Consider the following 24,188-nt stretch of genomic DNA (forward strand, 5'->3'; position numbering starts at 1 on the left):
TCCTGAGAACTGCTCAATGGCTTCTGCTCTGTCCAGACAATGAAAGTCTTAGGATCCTTTGTTCAGGTACCACTGAACGTCCTTTGTTTGGAGTGTCTACAAGAAAATGTTTATTCACTTAATAATATCATTTAAACACATTTTTCTCATACCATCTCTTGCTGCAACAGGAACACTCCATTTTTGCACCTGTCTCTTTAAGGACTCCTGAAGAGCCCGGTTTGCTCTGATTGGTCAGATGTCACAGGCCTGAACAAGCAATACCCAGAGTGTTTCCACATCAGCTCTGTGTTGGGCTGCGACTGATGTTCTGACTTCTCTTTTAAAGGCACACTTTTTAAATACAGGCTGTGGATTTTATAACATTTGCACTATATTAATTTATAGCACATAGAGATGATTTTGTTATAAAACAAAAATGCAAATCAAACTTTACAAACGGGAACTTTAAATATTCCAGTATGTTTGTGCAGTTGTCATCTACAAAGTGAAATATGTCAAACCCGACAGTCAAGAAAATTAAGTCTTAAGTTTTTCTCACACCAGGGATTTGATGAATAAATGTAAGAAATATGCAGAATACTCAGCAGAGCACCGACCGGGTCTCTGATGGGCAGAAAGAAGTTGTATTCACAGGTTTCATCTCAGCTGCCTGCTGCAGGGCTTCAGTCTGGTCCGCTCCGAAGTACTGAAACATTAAAACACCACAGATGCAAACATGAACTGATCATGGCAGCTGTTGATTAGAAACTGCCATGTTTTGCAAAGTAAAATTCTAGTCTGGTGGATCTGAAGACGGCACAGATTACATAACAGCTCCAGTTCTCCATCATAAATCCCACAAATACAGCAGTCTGTGTGTGCACGGAGCATTTTAAGTTACTCATCTCAAATCACCGTTGTCACAGTCTTTATAATTCTGTGTCATATAAAACCGGATGATAAACAATCAAACGATCCGCCATTCTCATGAGTTCTGACGTTGATGACTCGCTTGATGACTTTATGAGATCCAATTCCAAAACACAATATGTTGCATAATATTCACTTTCTGTGAAACAATAGCTGTCATTGTATAACATCATCATGGAACATTTCTGAGTTTGAACAGTTGAGGTCTGAGTGGGTCGTGAACATTTAACTGATTTATTGTTTCTGGTCTGTGTGCTTTTTTTAAGTAGTATTCCTTTCCTTGAGAAGCTGAACAGATGATGCTCTGAATACATATTAGAATACAGACACTGTACATGCTCAACTGAAGCTTTGCTCATGTTACAATCGACCCTGTGGAGTTTTCTTCTCTTCAGAATAAAGGTTGTAATTACATTCTAATATCTTTGAAGTCAAACAAACATGTTGGGTGCAGTTCTTCCCTCATCATCTTAAATCCAGCACTCTTTACATCCCTGCTTACCTGCTTGCAGTCTTCTATCCCACTTTTGCTGCTGCATTGCAGCATGTTGCCACCATCTGTCAATCAGCTGGAATATAAAACCATTATCTTTCACAAACTGCACTACTCAAGGTCAAAACGCCACAGGGTGCCTTTACATCTGAGACTGACGTGCGTACCAGTCCTGATGTTAAAGTACATCTAATTTTGAGGTAGCTTATGATTTATGATTGCCTGCATGTATGCAGAAACTCTACCAGTCTTATTATTATTCAACACAGAGTATTTTAGTCATGTCTGAGTTTGTTTGTTTTTTTGTTTTTTTTTTAGGTCAATATTTTTGCTGAAGTGTCAAACATTTGCAGGCAGGAGCTTCTTAAATGTGAAGCTTTGCTGCTTTTTTCAGCTCTGTTTAACTGAACACTAACTATCTTTGAGTTTTTTGGACTGTTGATCAAACATATTAAGCAATTTCAAAATCACCCCAGGCTCAGAAAGTTGTGGTTTACCTTCTTTTAATACTGATCGACTAAAGAGTTACTGTAATGATGATTGAGTGAAATTTCTTAAATTGATAGTCTGCAGTCTTAACAATTAATTATCAGTTCATCTTATATATGAAATTTGTTGAAGGTTTTTCCACTGACATGATCAAAAGTGAAAACAAAGTTAACACCAAATTACACAAACATAAATGAATAACTTCATAACTTCAGAACACTGTTTAATGTTAAAAGGTGTCCTGCTAACATTAATAAAACAAAACAGTATAAACTGTGTTTGCAACATCAGTTTTTGCGTCATGAAAATCAGTGACTGAATCATTTTCTCTTCTCCCTAAAACTACATAATGCACCTTTAACATCCCAGTTGCAGCCTGAGCAGCTGTCAGCAGCTCTCACACACACTTTATCTGCCTCTGCTGTGACATTCACTTCTATCAGTCAGTGGGGATATTTTTAACTGCCCCTAATGCTCCTGAACTGAGTCTACGCTCTGTGCATTAGCATAATGCAACATCAGTGACAGCGACTGATTACGCCAGGGATGATTTTGTTGAGTGTAAATGTGAAATCTGATTATCCTCTGTGCTCTGCAGAGGGAGGAGGGCCAGAGAGAGAGGGAGAGGGAGAGGGAGAGGGAGAGGAAGAGGGAGAGCGAGGTTGGCTGGAGGAGAGATTCAGATGGGAAGGAGGGGTTAAGATAGCAATGTGCTGAGCCAATGGCTTTTCCACAGAGCAGCTGGCTGGCATCAGGACAGGACAGGCCGCTCAGAGGACGCATACCTTGAGGACGGCTCTCCTCCGCTCGCTGTAGGACACTAAGGGTGACTTCCAGGAGGTGTTCATGGGATGCACTATCTACGCAGCCAGCCCTAAGGCCCTGCCTGCCGACGAGGCCCCCGGCCAGGACAGATACTACCAGCTCCCCCACTACCGCCACCCTCATGGTAACTGCAGCCAGAGGATAGCAGCCAGCAGAGCCAGGTCAGTCAGCTGCAGCACACAGGAAGTGCACTGCAGGTAGAGAGTATGTGGCACGCTGCTCACAAAGTGCGTCCAGGTAAAAGCAATTCATTACTGCAACTGAGCCAATCACAGGAGGAGATTTAGAGAGATGAGAGATGTGTCAGAGAGGGAAGTTTGAGCTGGGGACGACAGGAGGCAACTCTGAGATCAGGACGACGTCCCTCCATGTTTTAAGAATCAGTGTATGCGGATAAATATTAAAGATTTAAATAAAAGATAATTATTTACTAAGTTTGTTGATCATCGATTAATTTTTTTAAGCAAAAAAGTCAAATATTTCCTGGTTTCAGTTTCTTAAAAGTGAGCATTTATTTGCGCCATAAAACGCAGGTATTAATTCATTTATTAAATGTAAAATAATAAGATTTTTATTTCTTTAATTCATTTATTTATGTAGTTATGTCTTTATTATAGTTGGTTTTTGCAGGTCTGGTAGGTCTGAAGAGATTTTGGCTTTTGGACTGTTCGTTGGACAACAGAAGCATTTAAAGACGTCACTTTTGGCTGTGGGAAATTTTAAATGTTTAAACAGTGAATCAAGTAATGGTAACTTACTCTAAAGTGATATACACTGATTTTTTTAAACATTAGCTGCTATTTAAATGTTTCCAGATATCAAATGCACAGGAAGGAGACATGAAGCACTAAAATGGATGAGAAAGTGAAGGGATTACACCGTCTCTTTGTTACATCTTTATTGTCATCACTTTGACGTTTTATTGTGGTATTTTCAGATTTCTTCTCTCATATAACACTGAACATTTATGCACCTTGTAACACCTGCGGTTTGGAAACAGGTGAGTCAGCCGTGGTTAGGATTTTAAAAACCACAGAGTTTATGATTCAAGTGTTGCTAAAGCCATGATTCACTGATGTAGCAGCGATTGTGTTGAGATGAAGTCACACTAAAGTTTCTTGTCATATTTTCCCAGCACCATGTACAAACTAAACCTCGTCCTCCTTCAGGTGCTTCTGTCTTTTCTCCTGAGAACTTCTACTCTTGTGTTTGAGAAATTCCCAACACCTTTTATTTATCTTTACTTTTTAGACTAATTCTTTTAAATAATTTTATCATCATCATTGTGTTTACCTGGAAGTTAAATCAACTAGAGGAGGTAGAGAGGATCTAACGCCACTGACAGAGAAATACATGAAACTCAACATTATCATCAGTAAAATGATAGATTTCTCTGAATTTGAACATTGTCGATTTAAGACATTTTAAAGGGAGGAGTGTCACATGCTATGCTTTTAAAGTAACCAAAGTAAAAGTAATCAACATGCAGAATGATCCATTTAAAAATCATAATATAAACCACATCTCTGGATTATAATAATTGAGGCATATGACAGCATTAATGTTGTATCTGAGAATGGTTGGGTTAGTTTGAACTAGCCATTATATATATGTACTGCTGGACAGTCTTATCCATTATAATACATCATAATGTATTAATTTACTTCTATATTGTAAAAAAAAATCTGAATCTGCAAAGTACCGTTACTTTCAAACTGTAGCAGAGAAGAAGTAGAAATGCTCAAGTGAAGAACCACCGCTTAAATACTGTGTGAGTACAATTAAAGTTAGATTACGCAGATCTTCTGCACTGTGGGCCCCACAGTGAGCCTCAGTCACGCCGCTCCCTGTTTGACCCATGGGACCTTTTTTCAGAAAAACTTTGTATGGTAGTGAATGGAAAGAGAAACAAATACTTTTTTTAAATTTGACAGGAATCAGACATATGTCAGTTAGTTAATTTTCCAAGAACAAATGAAATACACGACTGTGAAAATATGTAACTATAAAACACATAACCAAGGGATGCATCAGTGATGTCATCTCGATGAACACTCACCAAAACATGTAATTTAAACATTGCAGCTCACAGAACTAACAAATTACCTTTTATCATATTTGCAGCAGGCTTGTTGTTTGTTTGTTTGGGGGTTTTTTTTGCCTTTTTTTTCGTTACTGAATATATCACAAACATTAAAAGGCTCGTAGAGGAAAGAATAGGTCAATATAATACAATACCGGAATCTTTCAGAGGAGAAAATAAAAACTGAAAGCAGAAGGCTTGTTGCTCTCATGTTGGTGTTGTGTGTTGAGGGTGAGGATGTAGTTCACTGAGTGGTTTATCACAAAACTAGAACGTATTTTAGTTTATTTGTGACAAACTGAGAGTGAGACTTTTTTTTGGAGAATGATCTTTGGAATTGACAAACATCATATGTGTAGTTCATGGCACAATTCAGAGGGGATCAAAACATTTTTTTTTAAATAAGGTCCCATGGGGTCCACCAGAAGGGGCATGCGCACTACAGACTTCCGCCGACCAGCTGGACCAATTTAGGATGTTCGCGCCCGGCTAACTTTAACAGAGATGGAATTATTTAGACTTTAGACTAATGGTTTAGGTAATAACAGTAACGCGTCATTTCACAAAGGCTGTGTGTCCACCGCTTGACAGCCGCTTCGTTCACCATGTTAGCTTGTGGGAAAAAGTATTTTTGGGCCTCAGCGCGTCACGTGACGACGTAATTACACGATCGTTAGGAGAGATGTCTCTCTCCTGACACCCATCCTCGGGGGTTGATCAATAACATGATACTGATACATTGTCCTGATAATTTTAGATGCAGTATTCGGTATTTTCAGACACTTGGGACATAAGTATTTTATATAAACCTTCGTCGTTATACGCAGTTTATATGACCTGATGGGCTTGTGTAAACAAAACCAGTGTAAAGCCAGTGCTTGGTGGTTTACTACTGTACGTGAATATGACTCCACTGTTAAATCAAACTACGGAAGCCCTTCAGGCCTGCAGGTGTAATAAAAGAACGACCGTCTCGTCTGTAAGGAGAAAATAGCCGCGGTTTAATCCCCTGTCGGACAGTAAACAGCCACACTGGGCTGTAGGTAAGCTCAACCCACCTCACACGCACATACACATTTCTGAGGAGGTCACAGCTCCGTCAACACCACCCTCGGCTTCAGCCTCCACCTCTACGAGCGCTACATTAAGCTTTCTGTCAACTTTTCTCGGACAAAAAACACAGAATGAATTCACCGAGAAATGCCGAACACACCTGAGGAGTTTCGCGGAGCTACGACGCGACAAAACGGAGGAGAAAAAGTAGCGGCTGCCAGTGAGCTACAGGTAGGAGCTGTTAGCATCAAGCTGGCGATAGGAAGGGCCGCATTTCCGGTGAAGATTTCAGAAATAAAAGCACCGGCAACCCATTCTGGCCGTTACTGCGCAAAAATAACAGCATGTAATATTGTGTTGTATGGGGTTGTGATATGTTTTTAAATGTTCAGAGTGAATATTACTGTGATTTGGGCTCATACTGTAAATCTTAAACACAGAGTGTTCTAAAATATGCATGGCCAAGAATTTAAATAGACCATGACTGTGCTGATATTAGTCATTTGCAATTTTTATGTCGATATTTGGATTATGATTCAACATCACTCGATTTGATATCGCCCATGTGCTCTGTTGCACTGTCCATCCTATATATAGTGATATAGTCAACATTAATCATTTTCTGCTTTTATTTTGAGGGATCGCTCCTCTTCCGCATCTGAACCTGGCGTACTTTGACAAATGATTTCTACTTTTGAAAAGGGGGCCTTTATTCAAAAAGACAAGTGCTATAAAGTCACATTAATCCCAAGATAATAAATAGATTTAGTCATATTTGTAGTAGTAATTCAAAATGAACATACAGCACTATATTTTACATCAGCCTGCAACTTTACTTCAACTAAAAGTGCTATCTGGCCACTTTCCAAAACACGTTTTTATGTATCATTTACAAATAGGAGAAATACTTGATCCTTTGGGTCTTAATGAGACAACACAGATATTTTACAAAACTAATTATTTTCCTTTTCCACTGAATTCCAAGAATCCCCTTTGGATTTCACACCAAACATGGATTATTGTGCTCTCCAGAAGAACACGCAGCCTTGTGCTGTCTTAAAGACGCTCTTCTGTCATCAAAGGCTGTTTTGAGGTGCTTTCTTGCACAATGGGGAGGTTGGGCAGAGTCCAAAGGCTGCTTGTGCTTCTGTAGGAGTTTCATAGACAGTCTGTAAAAAACCAGAGGAGCAAATAAAGATAATGTTCAACAATCCAAGGACGGTTGCACCATGGGAATGAATTAAATCCAGCTAATGCCAAGGGATGGGGCTCATGGCATATAAGGTGCAAAAGTGTTTTAGGTGTCATCATCCTTTTCTTGATTCTTTTCTTGTAAGCTTTTGTTTTTGTGAGTTTTAGCCGACACACACACACACAAGCAACTGTGGACTGATTCTGACATCACATAAAACTCTCTGATAAAAATAAACGTCTTCAGCTTTCAGACAAATTAAATCCTTTGCTAAGGTGTACACAATCCTGTATACAAAAAGCTCTACATAAATGATCATTTCTGCCACAGCTAATAAATCTTTGGAAAGCAGTTGGCTGTTAGTGACCTTGTCTGAATCAATGAAGACTCAGTCGTTTCAGCGTGAGTGACAACAGAGCACCTGTGACCAGAGAGACAGAGCTATTTTAAGTTATAACATCAGGAGCCTGTTCTGTATGTGTACAGGAAGTGGGAGGTGTTATCACACATATAGAACAGCACAGCCTCAAAATGGATTTGGAGTTGAGATTGTGAAAGGGATATTATTATGAAATAATTTCAATTATATAATTCAAACAACAATTTAGTGGCCTAGAGCTACAGGGAGATGAGGTACTGAGGCAGAGGGAGTGCATTGACTCCTCAGTAGCATCCTGGTGACTCTCAGCTTTAATGAGATTATATGTAATTGGATTGGAGGATATCTTGTGACAGCACAAAATGTTTGTCTGCTGAGACGAAGAAGGACGTAAAGGAGGAGGAGGAGGGGCATGTACAAAGTTAGAGCAGAGCAGGAGGGAGGTTTCATCTGTAGTCTAACATATACAGACCCTTATGTTCTCATGTAAAGTCATTGTTCACTTGTTAGTTTTGGAAAACAATCGCAGCACCACCATGCTGGGTCATACATGTGTGCATTGTGTTGGGGAGAAATGCAGTTTCCACATAAAGGCTTATAGAAACCCCTGATCCAGTGTTTGGATGGTTCAGATGAGCTGCTGCTGAGAATCAACCTGATCAAATATGTATTAACTGATAATCAGAAATGGGCACGAATACATCGAAAGGTATCTTGTTACAAATTACAAATACTTGTTTATCAAAACAATCAAATTAAATACAAAATACTGTCATGACAAACTGTATTTAATTAAGACACAAAAAATCTCTAGAAACTGATATTATTACATTTTAGCCTCAGTATGAGTCGGATCAATATTTTGTTTGATTTAGGTGATTATTTAATCAACTTCAATAGTTGTATTAACTCTTTAATTTAGTTAACTCTAATTTTGCATCAAACAGATCAAGTCAGTGGTTAAAAAAGTTGTCTGGAGGAAAAACATCCAACACGTTTCATACATTAGAAATGATTAGAGGGGCAGTTTGTAAGATATCTATACATATTGTATCTTCTCGTTCCCTGGAGATATAGTACTGGTTGGAGGCACTGTAAATCACCTCTGTTTTCACCATACCAGCTCAATTACTATCAACTGACCTGCTTTATTTGTATGCTACACTATTTGTAGAACATATTTTTTATTCTTAGTTCATTTTTTTCTAAATTACCACACAGCAGACACTACAAACTATTCCAGAAACAAGGTCCTTCAGCTCATTTGTCCTAGTCACTGATTTTGGTCGCGACTCATTTCATGCCACAGGATGAAATCCAGGATTGACCGCCCCAATACTTAGGGAACCATGTTCACTATTGTAACTTCGAGATCAGATTCCATGTCAGCGGCAGTGTTTTGTGCTGAACAATTTGCTTACCAAATGTCTCGGTATCAAATAACATCAACCTGAAAAGGAGGTTTTCTTGTCCATATATGCTTGAGAGGATGATCTTTGGATGTGTTTTTGGCAGAAGCATCTCACTGCTAATAAACACGTCAGACCGACACTAAGAATAAATGGTAAATGAAAGTTTCAGACAGAGAGCAAGTCAGAGTCTGTGGTTTAGATCATTTTTTTAACTCCTGCGAACATGCGCAGATTGAATCTTCCTTTTTCCTCTTGGAATGTTCATACCGGGCTGTTTGTGTCAGTGACTGTGTGATTAGGCTCAGTGAGTAAGCGTTTCATAAGGATTTCAGACGGCAGGCAAACATTTAGAAAACACGGTAACAGAGGGACATCCAAAGTCTGTTCCCTGTGCTGACAAGGACTCAGTGTTGTCTCCAGCTGTTCCCAGCTGTCAGGTAAAAGGTCACGAGGATTTTCATCTCCTGTCGAACTAAACTAAAACTCAGGTGACAAACTGTCTAACCCCACCTCATGGAAGGGTCACATACAGTATCTCTGCAAGCTGCTGACATGAAAGTGAACCAGTAGGAAATTAAATCAATCTCTAAACTTACACTGTTTGTATGGTCTAAAACATGCAATGCTACCTGATGTGGTCCGTGGAAAGCTTAGCTGCTCCATGTGATACAAGTGTTGATGATTTTCTTAATTTATAAGTTGCTCAAATCAGGGCATTCGTTGTTAGAATATGTAACAATGGATCTTAATAATAATAATATTATGCAAGTTGATTTCCTCTCACTGGGAAATCTTGTCAAAATAATTTAACCCAACCACTTCCACCCTTTCAACTTTGTTTTTACATGGCTCCAACCTGCCCTCAGGCCACACATCTGGGATCAGATACCCCTCCTGAGTCCCTTTAACCTCAGGCGAAAGGTGAAAAGACCCCACAAACCCTCCTCTTATCTCTCACAATAGGCCCTTCACCTCCCATTCAACCCTCTGTGATCACAGATAAACAGTCAGATGTAAAACCTCCAGGATCAGGAAGCCTCCTTTGTTTGAACAGTTCAGTGGCTGACGAGAAGCTTCTGGCCAATTAGAGATAATACATTGGAAACTGCAGCAGGGAGCTTATTTCCATCAGCACCTGTAATTATAGCGGGGCAGGTGGTAACGACTTCCTCTCTCCCAGAGGAAAACCAGGCACAGGGCAGGTGGGTGTTTGTGTGGCAGGTTGAAAGGGAGAGATTTAATGTGCAGATAAGAGGAACAAACATAATTGAAAGATAGAAGCTTTCCAGTACAAGGGTTGTTTTATGACAATGCTAAAAAGCATTTGGATTTTATAGTACCAGCTTATTTCTTCTTAAATGATCTAAGATCGAGGCTCCCCAACCAGCTCTAGTTTAAATGTATGATTGTAGAATAATCAGATAATTAAAGATTTGATTAAAAATAGATAATAAACAGCTAGATGGGGTTATTGACAATAACCAGTAAGATACCAGCTGTACAGTTTCATGCTGTATAATCAGCTACATACTCCAACATGAGATTGGAGGCTATCCATTAAGAGTGTGTGAAAGATAATTATCAAGCCAGCAGTTGAAACAGTTCCCTGAAAGTGATTAATCAATCAGCGTACTGAAATTATTAACAGTTCAGCAGTTAATGGTTGAAATAGTTTGTTCACCAACTGTGAATGGTTTAAAAGTATTGGCCTCAATAGGAAATTAAAAGTAAAAGGTAAACAGTTGACATCCTAAAAGTAATTGACTTAGTTGGAAGTGGGCTAATGGATTAACATTGGCTGTTAGCCTAAAGCTTGACATATTTAGCTAAAAGTGAAACTATTACCTAAAAGTAAAAAAAGAAAAAAGAAAGAAAAAAAAAAGCAACCCCCCCCCCCACAAAAAAAACAACAACAAAAAAAACAGTTGCAGTCTTTTTAAACACAATGGATGTACTCTTGACAAACCTCAAAGTAATGGACAAACAGTTGACAGGGCTAAAAGTTATTGGCTTATTGTCAGTTAAAAGTAAGCTAATGGATAGGTCTAACATTGACATAGTTAGCTAAATGCAGGCTAATGGATAGTGGGACAGATAAACGGTTGCAGTGTTGTTTTTTGTTTGTTTTTTTTACAAGCAATAGATAAACTGTTGACGTAGCTTACACTAATGGATTACCAGTTGAGGAGTAAGTGTGGCGAACTAAAGTGAAACATGTAGACGAGCTAAAGTTTGGATTTACAGTGGATAAACAGTTGAGATAGTAAGCTAAAAGAAGCCTGTTGAACAAAGAATTAGCTATGATAAATCGATAAACACTTAAAATAGATAAATGTATTCTAACAGTTAAAGAAGTGAAATCATGGTTATTAAAGGATAAACATAGCATAGTTAGCTAAAAGAAAACAGTCAAGATACAAAGCTAAAATTAACAGATGACAGTTTAGCCAGCTAGTAGCAGCTTATTTATCAACAGCTGACATAAGTAATGAACAGATAACATCAGTAACAACATAACATCAGTTAGTGACCTTACATTAGAAGAGATATTAACATAGGCTAGTTGGCTAAAAGTAGCCTAAATAGTCTAGTTAAAATTAACAGATAACAGTTTAGATAGCTAGCAGTATAAAGTAGGCTTAACCACCAGCAGAGCTAAAGTGGGATAATGAACTGATTTAAAACATGTTAGTTAAAAGTAATGGATAAACAGTTGAGTTGATAGATGTAATGGATCAATAAAAATGGGATGCTAACATTGGAGATAGGTAAATGTAACATAGGCTGCTTGGCTAAATGTAAAGAGTTAAGATAGGCTACATGGCTAAACTTGTTGAAATGGCTCTACAAGTAATTAAGGAAGTGTAAGTTAAAAGTAATGAATAAACAGTTTAAATAAATAAATATAATGATTAGGGAGCCCTGCGATGGACTGGCGACCTGTCCAGGGTGTCCCCTGCCTTCGCCCTAAGTCAGCTGGGATAGGCTCCAGCCCCCCCGCGACCCTGCAGAGGATTAAGCGGCGTACATAGAATATGTACAGATGATGGATGGATGGATGATTAGGGATGCACTGATCCACATTTTTTCACCTACAATCCGATCCCGATACCTGAAATTGGATATCTGCCGACACCGATACTATTCCGATACCAGAGCTTTATTTGCTTTAATATTATTCTTACCATTATTGTTGATTTTATATGAGGTTGAAATAAACTCGTCTCTACAGGCAAGTATGACATTGGGCGGACATCTGAAGTCCAAATATCTGTAGCAAAGCTCAGGGCTGGAACTCCTTTTAACTTCTCAGCTAACTTGGTTGACACTCGGTTGTATAGTTCAGGTAGCGTAGTCTCTAATAAGTATCTCCTGGATTGTAAACTATACCGTGGCTGCGAGTGTTCAATCAGGCTGAGAAATCCTGCTTTTTCCACCACTGATAACAGTTGGTCATCGAGGTTGATGAAGTTGAGCAACTTCCTGTCCCTTTTAATCCCTTTATCTTTCATGCTGTCTGCTAGGAGTTTACCTTGCTTTTGGAATGACTACAGATGTGATTCCTGACGGCTCCTTTGTCTTTCTGCCCCCTGGCTAAAAATTCCTTGTGCTCTTTCACGTGGTGCTTTTTTAAATAATTAATTGTAGCAGTGGTGTTTATGTTGCATTTTGCTGTCTTGCTTTGCATTGTTTCCACTGTAAAAGATTTCCATACATCAGACATGCTGACTCGCTACAGTGCTGCTCACTGCTAGTCTGCTAGCTGGCTGCAAACTGTGGAATGGATTTCCTGAACAGGGGCATCTCTCATAACTCTGTCTCATTGAGCCACGCCTCCATTCAGGAAATCCAATCCACAGTTTGCAGCCAGCTAACAGACTAGCCGGCAGGAATCACTAGTGGAGTCATTTCAGCAGACAACGTTAAAAAACAGACATGGCTCATGGATCGGAAATCCCTGCAGGTTGGATCGAAAATTTCCGATCCATAAATTAAGTTGGTATCGGACCCGATACATATACTGGATTGGATCGGCTCCATCCCTAATAATTATTAATAATTGAGTGAGCTAGCATTGAATTATACTTTAAAAATAACAGTTAGATGAAAAGAGCCAAAGAATGATACCAACAGTTGAAATAGCAGAGTAATGTATAGAAGAAGACAAACTTTATCAAACCCAGGAAACAATTGAATTAAATGAAAGAAATATTGTAACATTATCCACTTTCATATAATAAACTGTGTACATCCAGTTGAACGCTGTTCAATAGACCACATTTGAAACACAATATGAAGACATATGACAAGACAGATTATATTGTCAAGTCAAGTGAAGATCACCCTTCAGTTGTTCCATTGCTTCTGTGGTCTGATTGTAGACAGAGGCTGATGGCTCGTTTTCCCTCCAACAGGAAGCTGCTTGTTGCCATATATTTCAAACTGTATGCAAAACAACTTAACGAGACCTTGAAATGACCCGAACCTCATAACCAGTGACAGTGCACACTGAGATATGATTTGGTTACCTCAGAGTCTCAGTTGAATTGTCTCATAGTGACGTGAGAATCCTGCCTCGCTTTACCTGTTGACAGCAATCACCTCCAGTACAAAATGTGAAAACAACACTAAATATTAGAGAGTTTATGGTTATATCCTTGGTTTCTTTGTCTTTTGGCATCCAGAGATACTCTGTGCTGAAAGTTTCAAAGTTTATTTTAGAAAATGTTTGAGTCAGCTCACACCAGCTCATCAGGTCAGCCATCTGCACAGCCTCTGAGGTGCTCTGTTTCTCTGTACACATCTGGGCGAGAGCAGACACTGACCCCATTTACACAAACACACATTTAGAATGCTGAGTCGTGATTTTCACTATAGTTTAAACCAGCAGAATCAGACTTTGAGTGTTGCATCATCATTGTGTTGATTTAAAAGACAGAGTCCACTTGTTTGGCCCATAAAGGTTTGGGGAAGAGCACACTCCGAAGGCAAACCTGGACAAAAAAACAAACATGAGTGTTTAGCAGAGTACTCGAGCGTCCAGCGGAGCGCCACCTGCTGCTAACAGAGCTGTGTTTTTGTGTTCAGAGCCCGGAGCATGACGGAGCCGCAGGAGCACAATGAGGAGACGGGCCTGATCGCAACACAGGACCTGGAACCCTCCAAGGACGACGACACACACGGCCACTTTAGGCAAATCTCACACACACACATACACACACTGTTCTCCAGCACTTGTTGTATTTCCATGCTCTTTCTTTCTCCACACACACCATCTGTATCCTGTGCACAGTCATGGGTTACAGCCCGAGGAGATTTGTTTTCACAGCACTTATTTTGTGCTTTTATTTCAGCTCTATTTGATGTCAAACAATGGTCAAAAGTGCACACACGCACAGTGTACAGAGTTGTTACTTTTCCCCAGGAGAAAATATGAGTGGAACTTTTCAATTGCTGAAGTTATAATTCTTCTTAAGTTTTTTAATCCATTTTAACACATTTTTCGTGCAAGTATTCAAATACATAGCGTGTGTGTGTGTGTGTGCGCGTGTGTGTGTGCGTGTGTGTGTGTGTGTGTGTGTGTGTGTGTTATATAAGCAGGATTGCAGGCAGGAGCAGTGTAATCCAGGGGAATTTGTGCGGGGATGGGATTGAACACTGAAGCCTGGTGCGTGTCAGTTGCCTCACTGAATGTGAAAGACTTGAACGCTTGATGAACATGTCGGTCTTGAACATTAAGCAGTGTGTGTGTATCAACTCTCCTCAGTACTCCTTTGTTGCTGCGTATGATTCATCTAATTTTCAACAGAAACACAGAGCTGGAGCAGCAAGTGTCCGCTCACATATTAATGCACTGACTACTACAGTATCGGCTGCGTTCTGCCTGCTGAACGATCAAGTATGTGATCTCCAACAGACGGAAGCAGACGTCCTCTCTGCTGCACAGCAGCAGCAGCAGGAGGAGGAGGAGGAGGAGGAGGATTAGTCTGGGTATTTACCTTGTCTTACAAAGTTTACCCAAAGCAGTGCTCAACTTTAATAATGGAAAATAAACTGAATAAAGGTGATACAGTTAACAGTAATGTAGCTGAAGTCATCTGCTCTGTGTGACCGACCGCAATGGTGCGTACAGTTGCACTTGGCACTCGGGAAAAAAAACAACCTTCGACACAGAAAATTGGAATTCTCAAAGTCTGTTCTTTTTCATGTGACTCTCAATTGTTAAATCAGCTGCTGTGACTTGCCATTGAAACAGCTGCATGTGGAGCTGCTCAACTCCAAAAACATTGGATCATATGTTCCGCTTGCCATTAATTTTTGCAAAACAGCCCAGATTTGAAATCTACACATCTGAGTTCTTGTGTAAAATATTCTCCTAAGTGAAGTTAGAGATGAATCAGCTCACAACAAAACTAAAATAAATAATAAAACTTATAAATAACACAATAAAACTTGTTTTCAGTCTGACAGTCTGAGGACACTCAGTACATGTTCTGGGCTCCTGGGTAAGCGCAGTAAGTTTACTGAGTATACCCAGAAATTCTTCATGCATATGGAAAATTCACGTACTGTGCAGTATAAACACATTACATGTGGAATTTGACATCATCGTTCATACGAATGGTTCGTTAGCTTGCTGGCTGATGAGACTTATTGATAAATTATCACACACACATCAGTTACTCTAACAATTCTTAAATAATAAATGAATTATGATTTTATTTCTCTGCAGTTCCAAAAGAGGCAGATGAAGCTGCAGGCGGTCACTTGGTTCGTGTGTCAGTTCGCTGTACAAACAAAATATCAGCTGACATCTGGGTGATACTTGTGTGAACGGTTCTTAAAGAAGAAGTCGTGTTTCAAACTCTGATCTCTGAATCTTCTCTCGTGGACACGTTGAAGTCTCTCTGTGAGTCTCTCCACTTCTGTCAGCGCTCTCAGTCCCACTTTCTTCTCCTCCAGCTGAATTATTGACTGAGTCCACTTCGGCACCGGCCACCGATGGGAGGTGTTCGCTTTCTAATTTAGGATTCAATTTGGGATTCTTTGAGCTTGTAATTAGTTTCACTATTCAGCCTCACCGCCAAGGGCACTGAGATACACTGACAAAGGCGCATGCGTATACACACACACACACACGCACACACACACACACACACACACACACACACACAGGGGTATAAGCTGATAGTTGAGCTTCCAGATCAATCAGTTGTTCTTGCTCTGTGAGGATTTGGGTTATTCCACCTTGTTCCACTTGATGTGCAGGCTCACCATGTTGTCCACAGTCCACTCGGCTCTTGCTGCAGAGAATCAAATCTTTCTGCTGCTGCTTCTGCTGTATAAAATCCCTAAAAACCTGCTTTAGTGATTTTCATGTTTGGCTGGAACATTCAATGGTTCCTCCTGGGCCTGTGATTTCATTTCAAACCCTCAAAATGATGCCTAAAATACTTCAGGTGGCATTTAATTGGAGCATTGTATCTTTGACACCTGTCCATCATTTCCCCACATGTCATCCCAGCATAACCCTGTTTACACCCTTTGTAAAAAAACGCTGCACCTTGACACACTCACAGCTCCCCAAACACCGTGATGGGAATTGCCTGTAGCATTTTTATATCTAGATGTAGCAGCAGTATTGATTAAGACCTGGATCTGGTGTAAAAGAGAGGCAGACAGATGGAGAGCGAGGACTGGAGAGCCGGTTAGTCCCAACAGAGCTTCCTGTGTTTTTAATAATCACTCTGTTCTCTCCACCTGGGAGTGCAGAGCCACAGTGGATCCTATTTATAGGCAGCAACCAGCAGGCAGAGCAGCACACATGCACTATTGTTCATAACATGGTCACAAGATAATGGCTCGTCTTTTCAGGAAGGCTGAGTTTAATGAGAAGAATCAAGAATTTGCACATCTAGGACAGGCTACGCGAAATGATTAAATGTGGAGAAGGTTGCCCTCTGACTCCTCCAATGACCTGATTTATGCTTTGTGTTAGTTTGGATCTATCGTTAGTATCTTGTTCTCTAAATTTATTTTCACTGAGTTGAACGACGTCTGAAAGTCAACAGCTTGCATGATGTTCTAGTGGCAAAGCAAGAACTATTTTGCCCTTGTCTGCAGGTTTTGGATCAGAACATGGTGGATTTTGTTTCTGCAAGTGTGAAGATGAAATGTGCTGTAAAATGAGGGATGTGTCACTTTAAACGTCTGTGAGGTGTCCAGCAGGAGAGCTGACATCGCTGTCACAGCTGCAGCGCTCAGCTGTAAACAAGCGCCGCAGCCTGCTCTTAAACAAACACACACGCACGCACGCACACACATGCACACACAGGAGGGAGCCATAGCATCTGTCACCCCCTGACACTTTAACCCTGCTTTGGTTCTTTTCCAGTATGAGTTGTGGATCCTCTCTCACATCCATCCTCTTCTTCATTTAGAGAATCAGAGAGTAACATCTGAACCACAGTGGTGCTTCAGTACACTTTTGTACTTGTGTGTTTGTATTTTATGCTGCCTTAACCTTTACCATTTTACTATTGATAAAGACTCTAAGTGAAAAAAGATTTCCAATAGAAAGTCCAGTAAACATGAATGCATATTGGTTATCATTTCTTTCTTAGTTCAGGAGCAACCAAACTTTTTTCCTTGGAGGGTAAGAACAGATTTTTACTGTTGGGCCTCAAGATGTAAAATGTTCCTAATTTAAAAAACAGTTTTAACATCATACAATTTAAACAGCATAAAGAGATTCTTATATCATTATTATTTTATTCATTTAAATGTAATTTGCTAGAAACATCTATCAAATAGAATCTGATGGTGGACCAGCTTTGACCCGTGGGCCTCTCTTTGGGTGGTCCTGAATTAGCTGATAATGTTAATTATTGTATCAGTTCAATGTTAAGAATGAAATCTTAACCTTAGAAAGCGTAGTTTGACAAACAATCCAAAATTAAGTCTTCTTCATGGCAGGGTGCTTGACAAAAGTGTAAACAGAATGAAGTTCTGCTCAACATTTGTCGTTCGTCACTTGTCGAATGTCGTTCACCTGGATCATTGCTTGTCCTGGTTGCCATAATAATTTGTTGTGAGTAGGAAGTCGCTTTAGCAGCCGGGGGGCAGCGTCTTGTTACCATGGAGACGACGGTAACCTTTCGCTGAAGAATTAATTGAAAACGCTGATTAATTAGACAAACAACCTTTTTCAGGAGCTTTCCTGGAGCTTTTCTTGAAACATTACAGTCTTCATCAGTGGTCATCATAAAGATTGATTTGTTTCTTGTATATATATATATTAGTATAAATGTATATATATATATATATATGTAAAAAATTCTGATGTTAATTAAGGTAAACTTTCACTCATGATAAATGTTTGTCTGCTGTAAAGGTTTTAACATTCACAGATTTAACTCAACTATGTTGCTCTTTCTTTGCGGTGAGACTCAGACATCAGCGTTTCCCTGACATAATTATCTCAGGCTCATCGTGAGAGACGCCCTGAAGTCACAGGTTTACCTCCACTGTGTTCATAGGGTGACATGGAAAGAAGCAGCAGAGCAGGGAGAGTTGTTCAGGGACAGAGGTCACACTATCTTCTTACCCAGAGGAGAGTCTCACATCAGAGCAGGACACCGACAGTCTGCCTGCTGCAGTCAGGATTATTTTAACGTCATGGCACCTTGCGATAAACCAGGAGAGGAGAACGTTCAAGGAGAATACAGATGCAGTGCTGTCACAGTATAGTGTCCCTGCTGAATCACATCATAGTGCAACCATGTTGAAAAATTATTCATGAAATATTACTCTGGGAAGACCAATGAGGATAAAATGGCATCAATGATATATATTTGTCTTTTTACTTACACTGTATTTCCATTAGTTTTAAGCATCTAACTGACCTATGCTAACAGCTAATAAGGCTAGGGAAGCTAGTGAGCTTTTTCAAGTTTAGCCTAATTTTAGCTAAGCCCCACCCCCCTTAGTGATTAGCCCTTTTTACACAGTGACGCCGCGTTATCTCCGGAGTGGTGTTTCACCAATTCTCTGCCAATGGTGATTCACACAGAATGAAGCATCTCCATCTTAAAGACGAACCGCTGTGTAATTGACACAGAAAGCCAGCATCGTGGCTCCTAAATAGGGGTGACAATACTCATCATGATGATGATGTGGGTGTATTTTCAAGGTGTTTCCCAGGAGTCTCCCCGTCAATCTGAACCTGCGGACAGTTTGTAATCATATGGATGATGTTATAATGTGTAGTGGTTGAAATCCTGAACCAAACATCCTGGAAAGTGACAAAGTTACATTTTTCACTATAAATTACCATCAGTAAACAGGACCTGTCTAACTCACTCGCGTAGACGAAGGCTGTTTTCCGGGGGAAAGTTCACTGAAGTCTCGATCCGGAGGGCTGACCGTGTTGCGGCAATTTATTTCCATCACAAACGCTTGGTCAATTAAAGTTTTTTGCCGGTGACAGGAGCTGTTTTTCTGGCAGAAATGTGACGAAGAGTTGGTAGGATGGGCAGGAGGACAGACAGAGCGGATACTGGGGACAATTGTTGGAGACAACTCAGAGGTGGAAGATTTGTCTGACATCGATGATCCTGTGTGGGATGCTGATTATCAACCCCCACCTCAGGAGCCGAGCAGCAGTGAGGATGAGGACCCCATTCCACAGCCCACTGAGCCAAGCAGGGGACGTAAACGTTGCTGTGGTGAAAATAAGGGTTATTGTTCAGACCGTGACATTACCAGATCACGCACTCCCAGACGTCACCGTCAGACTCAGCAGGTTGAGGCTGATGACTCAAACGATGGCCCTGAAGAACCAACACCAGGACCAACCCATCAAGTCCAAGAAAGGACATGGAATGCACCGGAGGGTTACTCCGTTGATGCCAAACCTATCCCAGTTTGAGCATGAGGAGGAAACCGAGCAGGACAGCGAAGAATGGACCAAATTTCAATATGTAGAACAGTATATTGATAAAATGATTGTAGATTGTTCTGAAGCTACGTTACTGGCTAGAAGTGGGGACCCACTTAACACATCTGTTGATGAAATTTAGCATTTTTTTGGTGCCCGTATTTTAATGTCCTGCATCCCGTACCCACAAATCAGGATGTATTGGTCCAAAACCTTATGATTCCCTGCCATCACTGAAAGATTCACCCGCGACAGATTCTTCAGACTTGAGGCAGTCACTAAAAGTGCTCATTGATGATGATGCTTCAGAAGACCTGAGGGTATGTGACAAATTCTGGTGACTTTGGTGACTTTATTGTCAGGCATCCCCGTATGTGGACACAATTTCTCTCAAAAACTACATCATGTCAAAAGATAATGCTTAGTTCTAATACTTATCAGGTCCCAATAAGCCCATATAGCAAAGAGAAATTAAAAATTTGTTTCAAAAAAGAGCTCAGGTCTTAGGAGGAGTTAGTCGAGTCAGTTATCAGACTGTATGACCGACATGCCCTCGCTCCGTACCGCCGGCTTATTCGTCCACACTGGTCGGTTCAGCAATAATACTGCCCTGATACAATCTCCAGAGGCGGATCAGCACCAGAGCGAAATTTCACCCCTCACTGCATCTGAAAGTTTTACACAGAGGAGGAGGCGGAGTATTGGCGCAGGATCCCTGCATGCAAATGGCAGTGTGAATGGGGCTACTGTTGCTACCTCTGTCCAGTCAAGCTCATCCTTATTGTGCGTCAGGTATCAGGCAGAAAAAAGTGGCAGGTTGATGGTTGAAATTCTCAGTAATTTGGAAACAGCTGGGTTTTATTAAAAAAAATATGATGAGGGTATGTCCATGTTAGGGGCAAATGTAACAGGCAGAATTTGCCATCTGTAACATCAGCTTACTTAGCTTGCTAGCTAACATTTGCTTCATTCATGAGTTAGTTGATGATACTCAGTGCACCTGCTGATGTACTTGTTTGTATCTCCAAACCTACATTTAATTCTTCTTAATGTTGAAAGGGAAACGACATCAAGGATGTTTTAGGCAGGGGTAAGAGTCGTCCTGTCTCCTTCATGGTATCCTTGTTGGACTCTGCAGTGTTGGAGATATCAAGGCTCACCTTCCTCCCGTCATTTGATGCCATTCTGTGCTGCAGAGTATGAAAAATGGCTTCCACTGAGTGAGATAATCCATCACAGTAAACATGAAGAGACGATTTAGTTTTGCCAGAGCTTCTGTTTTATCAGTATCTCCTTGAGCCCGAGTGTTTTCTTATCAGTGCTGCGTTACGTCGCTCCGTTTGCTGTCAATCACCTGCAGCAGCACGAGTGGACAGATAGAGGAAGAAGTGTCTGTAAGGAAATAATCCCTCAAAAAACACAGAGCCTTTCAGACTTCATGGTTGCATACTTGCCTTCTTCTACACAGCATCTTAACTGGGACAGCAGCTCCTGTCAGTGACATTTTCCTTAAAGGGCTGATTATTCTGTATTTCATCTGCTGGGTGCTTCTGTCAGCATTAGCAGTAGATATGAGTATCATGCTGTGACATCTGCTGCACTGCTCTGACTGTTCATCCTGAGGCCAGCTTGATGCCAGTGATGTATATAAGCGTGTGTGTGTGTGTGTGTGTGTGCGCGCGCGTGTGTGTGTGTGTTCATGTGTTGTTGCTATAAAAAGAACAACATGATAATCTCCTGGCTTGGTCACTGTTTGTGTTTAAACAACTCAGCTCAATATTTATCTTTGATTGTGTTGCTTCTTGACAGCCTCCATCTCCCTGCAGTTCTGCACCCACTCATCATGTGGAAGCTTTAACCCAGCTGAGATTATCATGCATTGTACATTTTCACTATATATATATATATATATATATATATATATATATATATATATATATATATATATATATATCTATATACACACACACACACACACACACACACACACACACACATTTGTAATGCCATCCAGATGAAGATGTTGATCTGCCTTCAGTCGTGCTTTTAAGGAATATTTAGAGCACGATTTTTAATAAACAGCATAAAGAACATGGTTTGGTATGTTTTGCATTTAGACATTAACATGCTTATAAAGAAGAGCATGTTTGAATTCTAAGTGTGTTTTTCCTTTCATCGCAGGTTTCAGTTGATTGAAGATCTGTCCTATGAGGATGTAAAGAAATGTTACCGAGGCTCGGTGAGTATGTTTTCATCTTAACTGTTTAACCAGTCGTCTACATCTCACCTGTTAAATGCTACTTTCCCTCTGAGGAGGTGTTTATTTTGTGATTGCTCAACTTGAAGACATTTCAGCCTCACTTTCATCCTGCAGTTTTAAATCAAACTGATCTCTCTCATCATAGTTGGACCGAAAAGCTGTCAAAAGCTTACACCGCCTTTTTATTTGTCAGTTGGAATAATTTAGTCTAAGTCAATAAAATGTCTTCAGTACTGAGAGATACAGTAAAACCAAACAGAAGAAATGAGTGTGATTTAATTATTTAAGAGTATCACATTTTATTTTCTTAGAGAAGAAATCCTGTATTATTTGCCCTGATTTCTGTGGGCTCCCTTCCTTTTTGCAAACTGCTGAAGGCTGAAGAAAAGCTTAAACTTAGTGAAAACTCATTAAAAAAAACCCTCATATTCTGTGCTTTGGTTTATTGCAGTCGGTTTTTTTTTTGTCATTGGTTGAACACAATGTTCAAGTTCTTCTGTCCCTATTTCTGACAAATGATTCTTGCATCTGTTGTCATTTGTGACTTTATAATCACAAAGCAAACACCTAATCCTCGGAAGTCCTCAGAGTTAAATGTCATGAAATGTTCCATCATGTGATTCACAGGGAAACATTTAAAAACATTACAAATTCCATAATTTTGCACTCAGGGAGCAAGTTACTGCAATCCTTGTCACTTGTCAAAGTGTGATATAAGCTACATACATTAACAGTGATACAAAGATATTATCTTATGACATTTCATCTATGATTTTAGTCAGAAATTGGTTAAATCAACCATTAACACTGTGCTTTGCATTTCTGTTAGCGGCATATTCTTGAGGATAGGCGCTGCTCCAGCAGGAGCTATTAATAGAAAGACAAAAACAGGAGCGGCAGACAACACCAAAGTGAGCAGATACAAGCTGAAGGAGAGAGACGAGATGCAGGACAGGACAGCAGCGTAGGGAGAGTGTGGTGGCAGGAGATATTTAGAGCTGGAGGTGCGTCTGAGCTGCGAGGGAGGAGAACGGGGAATGAATGAACGCTGTTGTTTGTTCAGGGAGAAAGATGTATGATTCGCTCTGCAAAGTCAGGACAGTGTGACATTACAGACGGGAAGAGAAGTGAAAGATAGAAGGACAGAAAGGCAGAAAAGACTTCAAGTGAGAGTCGTGAGGAGTACCTGTGTGTGTGTGTGTGTGTGTGTGTGTGTGTGTGTGTGTGTGTGTGTGTGTGTGTGTGTGTGTGTGTGCGTGCGCGCGCACGTGCGTGTGTGTATGGAGCGGGAGGGAGGGTGTCAGCTGGGTGCTGCAGAGTGTAGAGTCACTGGAGGTGTATTTGAGACAGAGAAAGAGAGCCTTGTAGGTTCTTAGCAGAGCTCAGTGGCTGTAAACTGAGGCGTTGCTGCTGTAACTTTGTAGTAGTGTGTGTCTGTGTGTGTGTGTGTGTGTGTAGGTGTAGGTGTGCACATTAGAGCCAGGTGTGTGTTTGTATTTAGACTAGAGGTAGCTGCTCGGAGGCAGTCCTCCGTCTCGGCCCAGCTTACTGACGGGCGACAGGGGAACAGTGTGTGTCTTGCAGCGGCTTGCTCCAGGCCTTGGATGTGCGCGAGTGTGTGTGTGTGTACGGTGCCAACGTGCTGAGCCTGGTGCAGAGCTCGCGTCCACTGAGGGAGAGGGTGGTGTCTGCGGCGAGCGGAGCCAGAGTGGCCGGTGGTGGTGGCGGAGTGGCCGGTGGTGCTGGTGCTGGTGCTGTGCAGGCAGGCCGGTCCACCAAGGAGCTGCTCATGACTCTGCCCTGTCCCTCTGCACAGACTGTCAGCAAGTACAACTCGCAGTACCACAAACTGTTCCAGTGCGTGCCCAAGGATGAGATCCTCATGAAAGGTATGGTCCTTCTTATCACAGGAGAGCTTTAAGTCTGTCAGCTGTTAAATGTCTTTTATTAATCAGCTGGTTATTTAACTGTTCTATTTAACTGCTAATGTACTGTGAGACTGACTAGAGATGCATAACATGGATTTATCTCAATATCAGTATATCTGTCCCTCAGACTGATATCAGGCTTTTCTTGAATATAAGATATTGGCCATGGATGTGATCTGAAATGATTAGTTGATGGTTGAATTAATGAATTGACAAAAAATAT

General features: G+C 40.6%; 1 protein-coding gene across 5 annotated transcripts in view; it reads left to right on the top strand.

Moving 5' to 3' along the window:
- Window positions 1-2,548: 2,548 nt before the first annotated feature.
- gramd2aa (GRAM domain containing 2Aa) overlaps window positions 2,549-24,188 on the top strand; it is a 34,092-nt gene continuing 12,452 nt past the window's right edge. The window contains exons 1-5 of one of the 5 annotated variants that reach the window (XM_037096443.1): window positions 5,400-5,845; window positions 5,986-6,086; window positions 13,927-14,031; window positions 21,959-22,016; window positions 23,854-23,926. In XM_037096443.1, coding sequence (XP_036952338.1) covers window positions 13,937-14,031; window positions 21,959-22,016; window positions 23,854-23,926 — 226 coding nt within the window. In that variant the 5' untranslated portion in view covers window positions 5,400-5,845; window positions 5,986-6,086; window positions 13,927-13,936. The other 4 variants (XM_037096441.1, XM_037096440.1, XM_037096444.1 and 1 more) reach the window with 4 other exon arrangements.

This window comes from Acanthopagrus latus, chromosome 4, assembly GCF_904848185.1.
Source record: "Acanthopagrus latus isolate v.2019 chromosome 4, fAcaLat1.1, whole genome shotgun sequence".
Classification (NCBI taxonomy): domain Eukaryota; kingdom Metazoa; phylum Chordata; class Actinopteri; order Spariformes; family Sparidae; genus Acanthopagrus; species Acanthopagrus latus.